This window comes from Channa argus, chromosome 1, assembly GCF_033026475.1.
Source record: "Channa argus isolate prfri chromosome 1, Channa argus male v1.0, whole genome shotgun sequence".
NCBI classification, from domain to species: Eukaryota; Metazoa; Chordata; class Actinopteri; order Anabantiformes; family Channidae; genus Channa; species Channa argus.
Genome location: NC_090197.1, coordinates 44,293,118 through 44,311,991, shown reverse-complemented (window position 1 = coordinate 44,311,991; position 18,874 = coordinate 44,293,118). Strand labels below are relative to the sequence as shown.

The window sequence follows — 18,874 nt, the reverse complement described above, 5'->3', positions numbered from 1 at the left end:
TAATAATAATTTACAATACTTTTTCTATTATAGGTTTGGGCTACACAAAGTAGACTCTACTTTCAGCTAAGTGGCCCGGCACATTAAGCCTATCACCTCATAGTCTAGAAGGAAACAACCTACCCTGCCTTCTCACTGCGTTGAGCATTTCTGATTGACCTAATCTTCGACCAATCGCACGCTCACTTCCTTGTTTCCGATACCCAATCATTTGGCTAGGATTCGTACACATAATTTACGGGCGCACTCACGGTAGGTTGAGTCGAATGAGGTCCATAGCAATTTGACAGCTTCACAGGTGAAACAACCGTCCAGAGGCTGTTTCACTTTACATTTCAGTTTTTTTTCCTGGAACACTATTCACTGTGAGCCTGGGGTTGCCACAGTCAAAAAACAACCAACAGAAGTCTAATCATTCCGGCAGCATGAGCAAAAAGAAAAAGGACTGGAAGACCGAAAAAGGTAAGGCTTTTTGGGGGGAATGAGGCTATCATCATCTCCATGGCAGACAGCATGAATTCTAACCATGCCAGAAGACTGACAAATACTCCACCAGTCTTTTCCGTATTGCTCTGGTACTATCTAGACTATTGGCGTATCTTATATTGTGATTGTATGGATGTTACATTGATGTTGCGACTCTGTTTGACCGCCGTAATGCATGTTTGACATTCGCAACAACACTCTTCACATACAACAGTGCCTCTTGCCTTGCCTGCTTATTAGCTCAAATGTAAAGTGCTCACTGATGCGAGGTGGCATTTTCCCGTTCGAGTCCCACTGTCTTCCACCTGTGTGAAGTTAGCTAACCGAGTTGCAAACCACCTTTGTAACTAAATGTTGCTCTAGCCAAACAGCAGTCACACATCCGGATAGACAAAGAAAGAAACGTGGATGTCACAGATGCGTTTATTTGCTGGGCTTTAAAACTCTGAGTGCTTCTGGTTCCACAGAAATGGTCACAAAATAGACTGTTGCCCCCCCCCCCCTTCCCTTCCCTTCCCTCCCCTCCAAAAAATCAAGTAAAGACCTGTCACTCTTATGCTATGAGTTTCATTTCTTGAGAACTTTTCGATGTGACAGGCGCTTTCACTTGTCATAGCAGCTTCCGTTCAGGGGTTGTTAATCACATCATCTAGTGACCGCTCTATGATGCCACCTGTACCACAATGTGTGCTGTGAAACACATTATGCAACTTTTGGGCTCAAAACAAATAAAACAAGGAGATTTAAACTGTATTACTTCATCATATCACATTGGCAGCTGTGCAGAACGGGTTCAGACTCCCTGATCTGGAATCCATGATGTGTAAGAAGTAGCTCCAATTGATAACAGATATCTAAAAAAAATGCTTGTAAGTTGGCAGGTTATTCATTTTCATTTTATGCTAGTGTTTTAAAATGTGTTTTATCTTTTTTTGCACGAAATATTTCAGTCAAGGCAGTCACTGATAGCAGTGACATAGCAAATTTTTTGAGTGTATAGATTTTTATTTTATTTTTTTACAGTTATTAAAACCATCCAAGCAAAGGTAATAATTAATCTGAGCCAGTTGTTTTTAGTTCTAGCAGCTAACCACATGGAAAGAACATCAAAGTAAATCTGATTTCATGTTCTAAACATGAAGGCAAGACAAAATTCTGAAACCTAATATCCTCATTAGATTTTTGTTTATATTTAACTGGCCCTGGTAGCAAGTAATAGTAAGTTGTTTGTACCTGTGGTTGTTTGTGATTGAGAAGAAATACAAAAAGTGACCAGTGTGCAGACTATTCTTAAGTTGGAAAACATTCTTATAAAATTGAACAAATTAAGGAAACCAGAAACCTTAATACGACAGGGTTTTTTGTATTTCGTTATCAGTAAAATGTGTTTTAGGGAAGTCTGCAGCAGTACAGTGACTTTACTTCCTATCCAGAAGTCATCCAGTACAGAAAATCCATACCTGCATCAGTAATGTGGTGACTCCAGCAACATTTGCTGTAAACACGTATTTTGTATAACCCATTTTGAGTCCGTACTGTTCTCATGGCAACTAAGCTAAGCTTTCGGATTCTTCAATGACTAAAACTTCTGCATAGTAACAAAGCACTTCAGTCTAAAGAGCTTTGCTGTGTTCAGCCTCTTTATGCATCCATGTAGAAGAAAAGCAGCCTTAGGAACATGAGTGGACAAGAGGGAGAGAAAAATACTACATGATAGAATGGATATCCCCCAGTGCAAAAATAACTTTAATGTAAATTTGACTTTGGCTGTGGGACAGTGCCTAAGAAGACTTAAGGAACCTTGTATTTTTAAATACAAGGCATGTTTCATGGTCCCTTTCAGAAATATAGCACAAAATTCCTATAATTATTAAAGTCTACATCTGAACGCGTTATTGTAAGAAGAGCCTGGGATAGGAGACTGTTGTTTAGCTTTTTTTTGGATCACATTCATTTTGGGTAAACTGATATGCCCAGGGGATGTTTTAATTGACCAGACTGTTTGCTCTGCAGTATTTATGTGGTGACGATTTCACATTGAGGCAACTAGGATAGAGCTTGGTTTGTAGAACAAGCCAGTGCTGTCTGGAGTAACAGTAGCAAGCTGGGTGTCCTTTACAGACAATATGGACATAAACATGAGGACACAAGCTGTGAGGATTACAGAGTGATGCAGTGCAGAGGTTAAGCAGCAGCTGTGTGATGTATTAATGGCAGCCAATTAGCTGTATGGTCGAGTTTTTTGTCAAACTAAACGATCAAATGAAAAAAGTTTGTGTGCTGCTTGCATGAAGCTTAGGGAACCAATCATAGATGTACAGTGGTTGTGCTAAAGTTTGTTTCTCTGTTCATTACTTGGCAAGGTATGATACACATAGTTGCTCACTCACAAATTCAAAGTGCGCTCTTACATATTTAGTCATGTAAGAGCAGAGGAGCAAGATACTGTACTTCAAATTAAACTGAAGTCTGTTACATGGTGATATTGTGCAGTGGTTGTCAGTTGTGAACCAATTTCATTTAGAATATATCAGTTGCTAAAGAAGAGGGACTAATCAGTGAAATGGCTGGTGGTGAGGTGTTTGAATGAGGGTTAGTGCTTTTTTGGGGGTCTTCATGGTTCATGCCTTGAGACCACGTTCACTGTCCTTGTGTATATATCTTGAATTGCGAGCAGCTACTCTACTGCAGACTCTGTCTTCCTACCAGCTTTAGGAATGAGCCTGCACTTTCACAAATCTGCAGGATCACATTATTAGAACTTCAGTGTGCAACTTTTTTTTTTTTTTTTTTTTTATATTTTAAATGGGCTCCAAAGCCTTAAACTTATTAGGAATATATGGTGTCAAAGCCCTTTGTTACCCAGACTCACGGTACCGGAAGAAGTGCAGATTAATTTGCTCATAAGAATTTTTGACCAAGGGTTGCCATTCTAACCAATTAGACAGTTTCTGCTTGATTGGTAGGTTTAACAGCTCTTTTTTTGTTTTAATTTCATAACGGAAGAGCTGTGCATGACATGCCAGAATGTAGCAGATGGAAGATCATTCGGTCATAGCTTTAAAGCTAAAGATATTCATTAAGTACATTTACAGATCAAGGTGAGGCTGTCCAAGCAGAATGGCGATGGAATTCTCCCGTCAGAGGCTAAACCTGAGTTGGGGCAAGACATTTCACTGTTCATGACATAAATGGTGGTCATTTAAAATAAAGAAAAGACACTATAAGATAGCTTGCTGTTACATTAAGAGTCAAACAATTCAGCAAATTCAGGTTTAAGTAAAATGTTGACTGTCACTGCAATCAAGTACTCTGATTTTTATTACGTGTGTGTGCGTTGGTAACAAGTGTATTCCCTTCTTTTCTTATTTCTGTTATTCTTAATAATGTGAACCAGCATTATAATAAATTCTGGTTACTTTCTTTCAGAGAGACTGCTCCATCTAGATTTGGAGGAAAGGCGCAAGGAGTATCGGCGTCAAGATTTTATATCTCTGGACAAGATTCCATCCTGGAGAGAGGAAAATGGATGTAAGAGACTTCTGAGATGCTAAATGTCTTAAGTTGGTTATGACTCATAAACTGAGATATGTTTACACAGCCAAGCCAAAAAATAATTATTCAATATTTATAGCCTCTAGACACAGTTTTGTGTTTTCAAGTATTTTTCTCATACTTTCCCATTTAGCCACACTTTCTTGTCACATGAAAGAAAACCATACTAAGGGCCTCCTGGCTATTGGAAAGAAGTAAGACATGTTTTTTGGGGGGGGAAAGGCAGAAGAAGGCTTATATTTATTTCAGATATGTCTTTAATGGATGGGGGGGGTATTCTCCCAGCTTTGAACAAAACCCCATGCTGTCATAACTGGGAAAATTACACTGATTAGCCACAAATATACTGTAAATCAATTTATTGTTGTGGGGTACAGGGGTCAGTATGGGAGTATGGGCCCTGTCCTCTCACAACATTAAACCACCAGGTACTTTTAATGTACTTTTTGTAAAACGTTGAGTCATTTTATAAAGACTCCCAAAACAGACCTAACCTAACTTTTCCTGAAAATGCAATTTTTAATGCAATGCTATTATTCTGCATAAGAAAAGGTTACTTTTTACTGTATCATATTTTTATTCCCTAGCTGTTTCTGTTTTAATCATGACAATTACATTAGTTTAGATTAACTCAGGAGACCTACATTTTAATTTGGGGGGTAGGTAAATCAGATCAATAAAATTTGTGCAATTAAATTTCTATCTTGGTTTAATAATAGTAAAATATCAACTCAGAAGCTTGATAATAGATTTCATAAAAAATATTAAGTACTATATTTCATGCACATGTGCATTTAAATCACCTTTTATGCAGGTGCCTTTATGCTTTCATGTTCAAAATTTAGTACCACCAAACCATCTGATTTATAGTGACTGTTAGAATTATGCAAATAAAGCTTCAGTCAGACCACAACAAATACCTTTTTTTTTACTTATTTAAAGAGATTAAGGCAAAAAGAAAAACAAAACATGTGGGCAATACTAAGCACTCCCTTACTGCTTCCATCAGCCTTCTGATCTATTGATCATCTGGAGGTCTGCAGACCTCTTAAAAACAATAGATGTGCTGGTTTACTGGTCTAGGGCATGTAGGTGTGTGTTAACACAATACCAAGAGGGAAAGACATAAGCTGTAGTCTTAGAGAAGCACTTAGTTGCTGTACTTCATTCTAGAAAGAGTTATAAAATAATTTCCAAACAATTTGGACTTGATATTTATGCACAAGTGGAAACTGTTTAAGATGGGTTCCAATCTTCCTCATACCCACTGTCAAGCACTGTTGTGGAGGGGTGATTATTATACAGGATCAGGGGACCTTGCAGTGATTGAGTCGACCATGAACTCCTATCTATACCAGAGTAAATTTGGAGGCAAATGTGAGATTTGTTGGACAGCTAAAACTTGGTTGAAATTGGGTCATGTACTATACTGTAGTGGGAGAATCATCTGAAGCACACCAGTAAATATACATACTTAAAAATAAAAGAGAGAAGGTTTTGGAACAGCTAATCAAAGTCCAGACCTCCACAACGATGTGAGGACTGATGGTCACATGGGAAACAATCATTTATTGCTGCTAAGGGTGAATCTACAAGCTGTTGAATCATGGAATCAGTCATCACTTAGTGTTGCCCACACTGTTTGTTTTCTTTTGTGTGTGTGTGTTTTTGTTGTGTAAACAATGGCACAATGAGAAAGGTTACCTGTTGTTTGTCTGAGACCTGTCATGTTTAGATGATTTTTATGTTTTTGGACAACAAAAAACATTGGAAATAAAAAGGGGGTAGAGGAGAGAGGAGCCTTGGTCACTTACAGTCATTCTAACCTCACAAGTCCTCTGGATTTGGGAGAGCTTGCTAAATGATGACAATCTCAACACTTCATCAATTAAGAGTTTTTGGTAGAAATGGTAGAATTGTTAGATTGAAGCCACTTCTGGACATGTTTACATTTAACTTTTACAAGTTATGCACATCAGGACCAGCAATGTGGGATCACTGTTATACATGAGAAGACTTTGACATATTGACTGGAGGAGCTGGTGATTGAACCAATGACTCTGCAAAAAATGGACAACCAACTCTACATCCTGAGCCACAGCATATGACAGTTTGCATGTAGTTTGTCAAGTTGGATTTAAATGACGCCTTCACTGGTTTTTAATTTGCCTCTTCTGGTTCTAGTTTGGGTTTTACATGTTCATAAATGCCATTAAACTTCACTTTGACTTGCCTATATCGAAAAATCTCTCTACTTCTAGCTGATAAATGCCTCCAGATGACATCAATTGGAGGAACCTTTAGTTCAGATCACATTATGTCGTTGCTCATACTTTGAAGTTCGTAATCATGGTTAACCTGCTTTTCCAGAGCTGCTGCAGATGACATCATCTAAACTGCTAATGATGGAAAAACTCCTGGATGATGTAATCTGGAGGAGTTTTTCAGCTATAAGCAGAGAAATATTTGAACGGATTAATGAGAGGGAACTTCATTATAAGTGGTCCAATAACTTAGAGCTTAATGTAAATGCATTAAACACAGTTGGCTTAATCTGTAATATTGGCATATTCTGATGCTACAGTTAGGTTCTGGGTTTGTATAAAAATAAATAAATAAAGTGGGGGGGGTGTATGCATGGGAGAAGAGAAGATGACGAGCTTTAAAATGCACATAAAACACACCTAGTTAACGAGATAAATCAGCTTTTTGGTGTTTCTGGGAGGCTCTTGTGTCCTGTAATTTTCATAAGAATTAGGATTAACGGAGCTGCTGATTAACAGCTTCTTACCATTTCTTGGCTCCACTCCAAGAGGAACAATACTTACAAAATAGTATGTCTAAACTTGTTTGACTTGTGTGCAATACTTATTAGCACAAAAATTGTTCCGACACCAATAGATTTTTGACACTGACAGAAAGCAATGCCAGTGACTAATTCAGGCTGAAATTGACACAATATGTTCTGTATTTTCTACTTTCATTGTATTTTAAATGCATTTTCATAAAGTATTGACTTTTAGGGCACTGGAATAGTGGATTAATTGATTCAGAATTATTTATGCTCTTGAAATAATGTAACACGTTGAGTGTTTTGTTTTTTGATTTTTATTAATGTATTTATTTTTTATTTCAGCCAATGACAAAGAAGAAGGGAAGGTGCTGAAAGGCGGCAGAGGGATAACTGATAAAATATCTCTCTACAAAGGGGATATCACTGTGTTGGAGGTGGACGCCATAGTCAATGCTGGTAAGGATTATGCCATTTGACCTTTTGATTTTGGAAAACAGCTCAGCACCTCAGCTGTAAAATTGTCCTTGGTTGCCCTCTACTGTTCAGAAAGTGACGGTTCTTGAGGCATTGCACAATTAAGGAGAGTGATTGACTGGACATCAACCCTTGTTGATTCAGCCTTTTTCCTGATTTCCCCATAGGCTGAAATCCAGTTAATGCTTATATTATGTTCTGAAAGGTTCTTACTTAACTTTTAAAGTTGCTTGCAATTCAGCTGTTTTTAGTACCCTGTGCCAGGATCAGTGACTGAAATGTTTGTCTGTTCTGTTCACTTTGTCATTAATGCCACATGTGTTGTAACGTTTTTAGCCAGTGCTGCTATTGTGGAAAACGTTGAATAGGTCTATATCCTAAGTGAAAGAGAAGATGTAGAACCAGAGTGGGTTGGCAGAAATGCCTTTTCAGATATTTGTGCTACTGTTATGTAATTTTCTGCAGTCTTACAACCTACACATGTAGTCAGAGGTGCTAAAAATTGCTTTACCTGTTGCTTCTTCAAACTTATGTTTAGAACCATTTTACAGTTGTGTTATAGAGTAGTTAATCCTTCATCATAAATGTATAGCAATGGAGTCTTCACATGGCCTAATTATGGTTCCTGGTCAAAGGTTCATATCTTTTCCTAACCATACATATCCACTTTACGTTCTACTAAGCAGTGTGCATATTGTGTGAAATTTATGCATGATTAATAGATAAACATGCTGCTCTCTTGGCTATTCTAATGAATTTAATCTATTATGTAAATACTACTGAAGACAGGTCAACATATGACACACCATTCTACTATAATTCATCACTGCAAAAAAAAAAACAAAGCTGTGGTTTACACCTGACTAAACGCCTACACTAAATGTCTTTAGTGTCTAAATTTCTAAATGTCAATTGTCTTGCTTTTTGACCTTTTTATACCTTGAAGTGCTCATTATAAAATTCAGGTTTGTTGTTTCTGAGTCTTTAATTAATACAAGATCTGTATCTTAGTCATAATAAGACTCAGTAAGACCACATACTGGTAATATTTTCTTAGATTGGCATGTAACTCTCTTTGTTTGTGAGTTTCTCCATTTTTATTGCATAAATATTACTAGTCCTTTACAGTCAGTATGTGATACAAATCAAGTTTAAGTTGGTGAATAAGGTGAGCAGTATTTCTATTATTGGACTAGAGAAATATGGAATATGAAAACAAAAAAAAGTTTTGGGGGGAGCATTGCTGACTTTTGTTTTAAACTGTTGAATATCATTGTTACAAAACAGACCGTGTTCTGGAGTGTTAATGCCGCTAGACATCCAGCCTCTGATTGAGCTGCATGTTAGCTGGGAGGCAATTCATTCTGTTTAGCAGGCTGTCGGAAGAATTGCTGAAGCCTTGTATAATTTTCCGAAGGTCTCAGCAGTTGGCCCACTGTTATTCTATTCATTCTGCTGGACCAATTGTCTTTGTGGTTGGACTGATAAGAACATATAGTGGTGAGCTGCCCGGTCATGTCTACCATTTATGACAGCTCTGTTCAGTAAAAGGAATATATTATGGATATGAATTTCGATATGAACAGATATTTTAGTCATTGGTAAAATACATGGATTTTGCAGAATGCACAATGGCACAATGCTACATAGTTTATGGTTATAATGTGTTTATTTTAGAATAAGCTTTTTTTCTTTTTAGAATTTTATGCTCTGACTGTAGCGGATCTATTGCAAATTTTAGTGAGTAAATCCACTCAGCGCTGCATGTGAGCAAACATGGTGGATGTAAGTAAGGCAGTGTACATTGATAAGATCTAGTAGTTAGCTCAACTTCTTGCCTTTCATCTGTTCACTGCTTCCAATCTCCAGCTTGCAGCACTTCCATTTTGACATGCTGCTTTTTATCTAAGTTTGGAAATAGTATACTGCTGTGTATGAAGTGTGGGACTTTGTGAGCCACCATATTTATCTAATTTTGAATCTTAATGAACTGTCACACAGTCTTATCTCGAGTCAGTGATAACTTATATGCAAGTAGTAGGTAAATGTTGGTGGCTAAAACATGCAGAAATTTCATGCACTCTTTTTGCATTTTGTACATGATCTATGTAGTCTGTTTACTGTACCCTACCATGTAGTCAGTAGGTATAAATTCAACAACCACACGAGCAGGTTGCAAACAAGTAATGCATATTTTGAATTGCTGGATCATTCAAAATATTGTCTTCAGCTGCAGCATTAACTGTAGTTCAGGAGAATAAGCAAGATGGCTAAAATGTAAATTTTTCAGAAAATACCATAAGATAAGCATTGAGTTTCTACTTGGCTACATGCATGCTTCTTTTGTATTTTTTTAAATCCCATGCTTTTTTGTGTAAGGGCTTAGAAAACCTACGACAATTTTTATGAGAAAAGGATAGGCGAGATCTACTGTATTTCACTAGGAGCACAAAGTGAGTAGACAATTTTGAATATATTTAAGAAGTCAAAAGCACAGTTTTTCCATGACAGCAGCATAGGAGTTACGAGGGAGAGATGTTTTAGTGAATATTAGGGCTCATGAGGCAGCTTGGTACTGCCGTTCTTGGTAGATGCCTTAAGCTTTTAGAGCGTGTTAAGTTACTTTATGTCCCACATTAAAGTTTAATTATTAGGCTCATTGAGTTTTTAATTTTTTTTTTTTTTTTTTTTTTTTTTTTAAATATTCTGTTTGGCTTGAGGTTGGACGGGAAGTGCTCAAACTTTCACCTGAATAAAAGCCTGGAGAGAGAAAGGCAGGACCTGTGGTGACGATTGGTAAACTGCAGGGGTGGAGGGCAGGATGGCCATATCATGACAAGGTGGCTTGGACGGCAGCATCCTGCCGTGGCAGATGGCCTAACTCACCTACTGTTGTGAATGAGCCACCACACTGCATAAATTATGTTAGACTTTCACTTGTTTATCCCTCTTCCTAATTCTTTACTGGACAAAAGTAAGAAGCATATATGTGGCACATGTGCCCATACTGGATCACACTTCACACTTTCTAAATTGAATTGTTGGGTGCATGTCTCTTTTGTCACGGGTATGGAAGTCTTACTCTCTGCCTAAGATGCTTGTACAGGGGGCATTTTTCTCTTTTGTCTAATAGCTATATGGATTGTCTTCAGTAGGCGAGCAATTGCACTGTAGTATTCTGTAATGTTAACAAATATCTGGCAATTTTCCTCATTGCTAATTCATTGACTCTTGCAACCCATGTTTTTGGTTATATCTTTGGATTGGTATTGGACAATTAGTGCTAGAGGAGACTATCACTGTTAAAAAGGAATGTTTCAAATAAGATTGCAGGGTTCCCTGTAAGTTGAAAGCATGTTCAAAATGGATTTTATTTTGATGTATGTCATTACTTTTACATGGCAAATAAGTACATGTGTGTCACTATTGCTCTCAGATTAAAATGAGGTAATCAAAATAGAGAGGCGTTTTCTACATATTGATGACTGTGGTAATTATACACAGTGAGTGGCTCCTAATCCATTGCCTGCTGTAAACCTTTCCTATCTTACTATATTAGATGTTAATATATTACACCTTTTTTTTTTTTTTTTTACAAAAGCCAATATGATATGCACGGGGAATCTCTTTATGAATGCTATAAACACCGTGACGGGATTCAGATAAGTGTAAGAAGGGCAAATGGTATTCAGCTGTATGGAGGTGCTTGTACTGCAGTCATTACAAGTTTGATGAGACTGGTGACCTTGGGAGGGCAGAATACTACCATCCGGTGGAGATTGACTTTTATAAGGTGTGTGTGTGTTTGTTTATTTGTTGGTGTTTTTTTTAATATCACTTCAAACGGTGCCTGCAAGGTTGCTTGGCACACAGGCTGCGTTGTTTGACTTCATGGTCATTCATGTATAATATTTAATACAAAACGCTATGTGGTCTAGTTGGAACTAAATACTATTCAACATTGTTGTATAGTCACAGAGTAACCGTTTTTATGTCAGTGTTAATTCCTGAGTAATTTTTTAAATCTCTTACTGTAGCTTTTAGGTTATTTACGCTAAGACTTGAATATGAAATTATATATTTTGCTGAATGTGAATAATCTACCATTATTCAAATGTTACACCCTTGTTTAGTTTTTTTATTTTGTCGGTTTCTCTGCTGGTAAATACATTGTCGTTCTGATTCATCCAGTACCACTTACTGAAAACCACAGCAGTGGCAGCACAGCAGCAGCACAAAATGATGGCGTGTAGTGTCCAGAGAATATTATGTGCTTCTGTCTTAATGGACACTACTGCCTTATTTATTAGGGAGTGACTGAGTGCTCTGATAATATTTTAGGCTTTCCCCAATGAGTGGATGTGGCACTTTAATTCTGTCACTGAGTTCTTGGTCTATAGTGAGACCCTAAAAAGACAGAATTTTTCATTGTCACTTTAACCAACCTTTGGGTTCTTTTGAAGGGCTAGTATTAATATAGGACAACATTCTCCTTTTTTATTTTATAAAAGCCATTACACTAATTTGATGCGCCGCCTAGTTCCTACATTTGTTTACAACATGTGTTTAAAATATGCACTAGTTTGGACTAGTGCATAGTTAAATGCACTACTGGAGCTAAAATTACTGTTTCGAAATGGGGACAGTTTTAGGTGTTACTGGATAGGTTGTCTCACCAATAGGCGCATATGAGCAAGTGCCAGATTGTCATACCATATCAAATTTAAGGTTTTTTTTTTTATTATTATTAATGTAGAACTTTTTTTTTTCCCTATAAAGCCTATTTTGGCTTTGCCGCCTCTTGTTTAGGGCACTTGTCAGAGTAGACTCTTCATTTGATTTTCTGTCAGGCCGTGGATTTGCTGCGTAACACACACTGTCCCTGGAGAGTCTGGCTCGACAGATCTATCGGTTTCTCTGCAGATTCTTGCTCTGTGCCATAACCTCCCTGAGTGATGCAGCTTTGCTCCCAGCAGTATGACTGCAAATTCAGGGTCCCTTACTCGGTCAGTTGCATATACTTGCAAGAACACACACACACAGACACACAGTATGGGCGCTGGGTCTTGCACTAAAAGGTCCAGTTAATTGTATCCGCTCTCAGAGAAATACAGCACAAGTACAGGGTTTTCCCTGCCATCAGTTTGTAAATGTGAGTAGACGTGACAAACCAGTGAGTGAGTTTCCCCTTCTGTCGATTTCACCTTAAGTTCCTTACTTCTAGTGTCCAGATTGTAAGCATTGTTGTTGCCTTAGTGTTTGGATAAACACCACTGATGTTGTTCAGTCACTGTGACCTAAATGGTGTGAAAAAGAAATAATTTTTCACAAGGCGTGGCTAATGAAAAGTAATAATGGGAGTGTGTGTATTCACTGGCACTCAGAAAAATGTCTCCCATTGCCTGGATTGCTAATAGTCTCTGACTGTAGGGAGTGTTTAGGAGAATGAGCCTTTCTTTTCCTAGTTACACATTTTGTGTCCCAGCCCTTTCCCTTGCCCTGTCCCTCTTTTTCTGTCTCGTAGAGACCGACATGCTTACAACACACTCATAGGAAGAAATGTTTTGGCCCTAAAGCTGACTCTGTCTTTTGAGACAGTTGCCAGTGCTAATGAAGTGGCCTGTCATTCACGTCAGGTTCTCACTTTTCTCCCCAGTGGACAGAGAGAACCGAAGTCTTCAAGGTCGGAGTCTGAGTTTGTGTCCCTGCTTTTCTCCATAACCTCTTCCTCTTGCCTCTTTTCCACCATCTCCACCCTGACCTGAAACAAACATTTGAAGACATCCTGCCTTGTCCCGCGCACACTGCAGTTCCCATCCATCAAGACTGTGAATGATTAGAAGGCAATTCAGATGGGAACACGAGGAAGAAGTCTCACTTATAGTCTAATTTATAATTAAAATTGCCCCAGTACTAAAGTGGTTTAATTTTCCAAATTTAAGTTTCCAAATTTGGGTTTAAGTATGGGTATGATGCTCTCAAGCAAGTGAATACATTTTTGTTTGTAGTACTATAAAACAGGTAGAGCTTTTTATTTAACAGCAGAGCACTAGATAAATGGATTTAATGCACACAGAGCCTATGTATTCATTGACCTATAGGGGGCACTGTGGCTCCATCTAAGTATCACTGACATCTCTGAGTTAAGTTTGAGATGGGACGACTGGGATGGTTGTGCATTTCAGATGGATAAATGCCCTTTTTCTTCTTCTCCTTCACAGATGTTTCTTTAGAACTGTAGTAACAACTGGAAATTCTAACACATCTTACAATTTTTAAACATCTGCTTCTCCAGTAGCCCAGAAAAATCTCCAATATTGTACAGTTTTAGGAGGAAAGTGAAACGCATTTTTGGAACAAAATGAAGCAGTTTTAAAAACAGATGCTGATTTTTGGAACATAATACAAGGTTTCAAATGTTACAGTATATCAGCATAGAAGAGGAGTGTGTGGCTGTGCACTTCATTTTTAGCTGTGTGGAGATTCAGTATGTGTGCTGTAGTCGTAGGCACAAAGAGAGGAGTGACGACTTTTATCTCTAAGAGAATGTAGGGAGATGCTGGGTGAGACTAGCTCTTTACTGGCACAGAGAAACATAGGTGAAAGGAGAGGTTTCGAGAAATCAACCCCTGACTGCTCACGGTTTCTCTCTTCAATCCCCAGGCAGTGGGCTCTGCATGATCGTCAGCAGGTGACTCACTGGGCTTCACAATAACCCTCTTTGAACACCAGTTTATGTGCTCCATTTCTGCTGCACAAATGTTTTCTTTGGTTTCCACATTTCACTTTCAGTTTGTCTTCAGTTAATCTCTAGTCCTGCAAATACTGTAAACCTCTGCGGAAACAAACAAAAACAAGCCATGTGCAGAGGGAGGCCAGAAAAGTGTGAACCTTAGCAGAAATACTGTTGAGCTACTTGGTTACAAGCCTGCAGTAGCGTGTTTTTCGATAATGGCTTCCTGTGTATAATGGCTAGGTAATGGTGATGGTGCAGGTAATGAGTAACATAATGTCACGAGTAAGTAAAGGAATATAAAGCACAAATTTTGCTAAGTACATTTTCTTGAAATGTAATTTTCTTTCTGTTCGATAATTCTATGCTTAAGCTTCACAGTCACCATTTCTTCAGAGGGCTGTTTAAATGAATATAAGGTATCCTCAATATGTTGTCGTTTTTAAAATAATCCACTGCAGCATTTCTGTGACTAAGCCAAAATTTCACCCAGAACATCAGTGCCTTATGGAGATACAAAATTGTGTCCTCCTGACTATTTTCTCTTTGCTAAACAGAAAAGTCACTCTGTATAAGAAGGCCTCTAAGCAACCGAAATCAAAGACTGTGATGTCTGCTGAGTAGGTTTAAATGAGAATACAGTTCTGTAACCCAGGGCAGTCCATTCAATATTTGAGAGCCTGTACAAGTTTCTTTCAAAGCTAAAGAAACCACAAGCTGTGTTTATAAATGTAGCTGTCAACTTTTTGAATAAATTTTTAAAATATGGATGATTCTTTCCTATAGAATTATAGAGTAATCTCTAAGGGATGTGGTGCTGTTACATTTTGATAACCTTTTAGTCCTTCTTAGACAAAGCTTTGTTTCTTACTAATCAATTAAGGAGTGAATGCCATATCACCACCTATAGCAAAAATTTGTTTAAAGAAAAATGATGCTAAAAATACTTTTAGGAGTGTGTGTGTGTACATCTAACAGTGTCGATGTTCAAAAGCTTTAAGTTAATGTGGTTATGTATAAGAATAACCTTAGTGTCTTCCAAATATTTATTTTTAGACTTACTGAAGAGTTCTGAAATTTGTTTTCAAAACTGTAAAATATAATTAGTCACGCAGTAATTATGGATCTAAAGGTTATCTGCTGTCACCTACTATTGTTACTAGCACTGGTACCACTGGAATGTAATTTAGGCGTTTGTTATTTTTTTCCAGAAATCTATTGTTGTTCATTTTGTTTTACATTGGGAGTAACTGGGCATTTTTACATATTGTTCATTTAAAGAGCATTTACGAAGGCATTTGTTTAAGAAAATATCCTTTTCTAATATAGGTTCATATTAAAAGTTACATTGATTGTGTAAAAAATTTAATTTTTACACACACAAAATTAAGTTAAGATGCATAAATTGTCAAAATTTATAAATAAAATTTTAAAAATCAGTTTCTCCACATCAGTTTATACTGTAGTCCTTTTTTGTCAAATACAGCGGCAGCATTTTTAAATAGTGCTAATTTTAAATCTCTTAATAGTTCAACAAATATTTACAAGACTAGAAGAAACTGAATATACCTGCAGCTTTACACAATTTAATGTTAATTAGGAGAAGTATAATGTAACGACGTGCAGATAATGTACCTAAATTATGTTTTTATAACAATGGTAGCAGTACTGAATGAGAAAATGTCAAGTAAGTCATCCTATATCTAAATAGTTATTTAATCTATCTATATCATAGATAGATTAGATACCTGAGATGTTGTTTTAATTAAACATGCTCCATCTGTTGTACAGTCATAATGAAAATACTCAGTCAGCAAATGCACTGAACTCCAGCTATCAGCAGCAGCTCCCTGGGGCTACGTGGCTGCACAGTTGTTGGCCTTATGTAAGGTAATGAACCACTGACTGGACATCCTGATGAAATGGATTTCCCTTTGTTGACACAAGTGATTGCATGGTTATGGTGGGGCTTAGTGAATGTGGACTTATTACAGACAAAGACCTCCGTTCAGTTGAATGGTTATATAAATTAGGCTTTGCTCTGTTGGCTGATGAACAGTGAGCTATGATATGAGTCTATTAGACTCAATTGAGTTTTTATTTTGAAAGGTCTCACAGCTTACATGTCAGTGTTTGATTCAACATCCTGCAAACTGTGAGTACTAATGAACTCTGCTAGTTTTCCAAAACCAGAACACATTTGCATTAATTCCCTGTATGACTAAATTATCTCAACAGAGTTTATTACAGACTTTGTTAGGAGAGTTTAAATTGCTGTATTTTAATCTTTGGTTGGACGTTTGAGACAGGTATTAGGGTAACATGGATTGCATACTAAAAATATTCAGTTGGTTGCTTGATATGTCTTATTGTGTAACAAACTACAAAAGAACAAAAAGATTTTTAGGTTCACCAAGAAGTAAGATTGGATTTTATTTCTGCATCAAAGTGGTGCATGCTATGGAATTTTTGTTAAAAGAACAAAGGAACACTAAACTGAGAGAGCTTATGTCTTGAGTGCCAGTGGCTCAGAGGGTCACTTGTATAGACTAGTTATAGACAAGCTGATGATTTCTTATGACGTATAAGGGGAGAGCAATGAGACCTAGTGTTACTTCAAACAAACAAAATTTGTTTACAGCTCCACAGCTGAGCGAGGTTATTGGGATGATGGCCTCTGCCATTAGCATGATGAAAATGGACGAATAAGTGAAGTCTGAAGTCAGAGCCTACAATTTGGTTGGCCTTTGATTCTTGACTTTTTGATAGAAACAATTTCATCTCTTTAATACAATCTTAGCCACTCCACCCTCCACACTAACAAATATTTTTGTGCGACAGAGTGATGGGAGGGGATGGGAATTGACAAATTCTGACCCTACCTTCTGAATATCACAGCAGAATTGGAGACTTGTTAGACCAGACTACGTTTCCAATCTTCTATTGTTCAATTTTGATAGGTCCTCGAGAATTATAGCCTCAGTTTCCTAAAGAATGGCACCCAGTAAGGTCATCTGTTACTTTAGCCCATCTGCTTCAAGGTTTGACTTGTTGTGCATTTGGAGATGCTCTTCTGCATACCTCATTAATGAGTGGTTATTTGGGTTAGTGTTGCCTTTCTACCAGCTTGAACCAGTCAGCCCATTCTCCTCTGTGGTGTCAACAAGGCATTTTCACCCACAGAACTGCTGCTCACTGGATATTTTCTCTTTTTCAGACTATTCTCTGCAAACCAGAGAGATGGTTGTGCTTGATAATTCCAGTAGATCAGCAGTTTCTGAAATGGTCAGACCAGCTTGTCCGGAACCATTAACTTTGCTGAGTTCAAAGTCACTTAAATCACCTTTCTTCTGAAATCCCCCTTTCTCCCCTAAAACAGAATGAGTGCATGTAAAGTTGAAGGCAAGGAGACTATGGACTGAAGTATATTCAGAAGATGGCTGCAATGCGGATGTCAGGTTTCTTGTAATAATTGTGGACCCACGTCCAAAACAGAAACTGACTGTGTCATAGCCTATATGCGCAGGTTTAATGAACCAGACTAAGAAAACTGAAGAACACCCAGAACTCAAAATCACTCTAAGAGGGTGGCAAAAACCTTACATAAACTTGAACTAAGACAAAATAAGAAATCATGAACTTAACACAGGGGAAAAAGGGAGCTTAAAAAAAAAAGCATAATTAGGAAAACTAGAGATGAACCTGAGCAAGACTAAGGAGGCAAGAGAAGTTAAACGTGGACAAACGATAGTAACAAGAATGGCTAAACATGAGTGAGACTACAAACTAAACACGTGTTAAACTTAATTTACTCAATGTGTTTGTTAATCTGACTGGCCATTTGTTTTGGTAATGTAAGTACATTGATGCATGTTACGTACAAACATACCTGTCCAATAAACTTGGTCCTGATCAAATCGTCAAACACTTACTGATAAAGTTCGTATCACGAGGATTTAACCACAGAGCCGTATTGAAGGATCTGCATTCACAGTTGTGTGCATCTTTGATTTGGTACAAAACTATTCATTCACTTCTCAGAAGCATGACTCTGCTTTTGGTATATTCTGCGATTACCCACTGCCTTTGGACATGCCAGGTCTGATAGGTCCATCCTCCAGATAGTAAAACCACATTAATGTATATATGGGGATCCCCAGCTAGCACCTCACCTCCTTCATACATGCTGTGACAGGGGGCATGGGCTGCAAGAAAGCCTGATGACAAGGCAAGATCTACTGATGCCATTAATCCCTCTCCTCTATCACCCAGCAATGCGGGACCAATCAGTACCCAGCGTGGCTGCTGCCCCTTGCACACTTTGTTTACCTCGCAGGGTGTGGGGGAGGACTGAGTTTTCATGGTTATAGAGCTGCCAGGCTGTGATGGCTAGACAGAAGGAAGAATTCCATCCTCATCATCTTCATCTCCTTCTCCTTCTTCTACTTCGCTGCCATGCACGCACCAAGCCAGCACTCATACATGTGATACAGAAAGGATAGGGGTCTCTTTGGGACCCCCACGGGTCAGCATCTCTATTGTTTACTTATTTATTTACACTTAGACTTGAGTAAAACACTCTTGTTGTCCCCGGACCACAGGGTCAGTGGTTCGATCCCTGGTCCCGGCTATATGTCGAAGTGTCTCTGGTCAAGACACTGAACCCCCAATAGCCCATTCCCCTCCCAGGTTGGGCAGTGCCGGTCCAAGCCCGGTAGAAATTGGGGAGGGTTGCGTCAGGAAGGGCATTCGGCGTAAAAACTGTGCCAAATCAACATGAGGACAATGATCCACTGTGGCGACCCTGAACTCGGGATAAGCCGTAAGGACCA

At 38.1% G+C, this 18,874-nt stretch overlaps 1 protein-coding gene across 10 annotated transcripts in view; it reads left to right on the top strand.

The window, feature by feature from the left end:
* Nucleotides 1-240: 240 nt before the first annotated feature.
* Nucleotides 241-18,874, top strand: part of macrod2 (mono-ADP ribosylhydrolase 2) — a 393,934-nt gene continuing 375,300 nt past the window's right edge. For 6 of the 10 annotated variants that reach the window (XM_067525095.1, XM_067525067.1, XM_067525075.1 and 3 more), the window contains exons 1-3: nucleotides 242-462; nucleotides 3,916-4,017; nucleotides 7,178-7,291. In XM_067525095.1, coding sequence (XP_067381196.1) covers nucleotides 426-462; nucleotides 3,916-4,017; nucleotides 7,178-7,291 — 253 coding nt within the window. In that variant the 5' untranslated portion in view covers nucleotides 242-425. Of the gene's footprint in view, nucleotides 463-3,915; nucleotides 4,018-7,177; nucleotides 7,292-18,874 lie in introns of all 10 variants that reach the window. The other 4 variants (XM_067525087.1, XM_067525115.1, XM_067525123.1 and 1 more) reach the window with 2 other exon arrangements.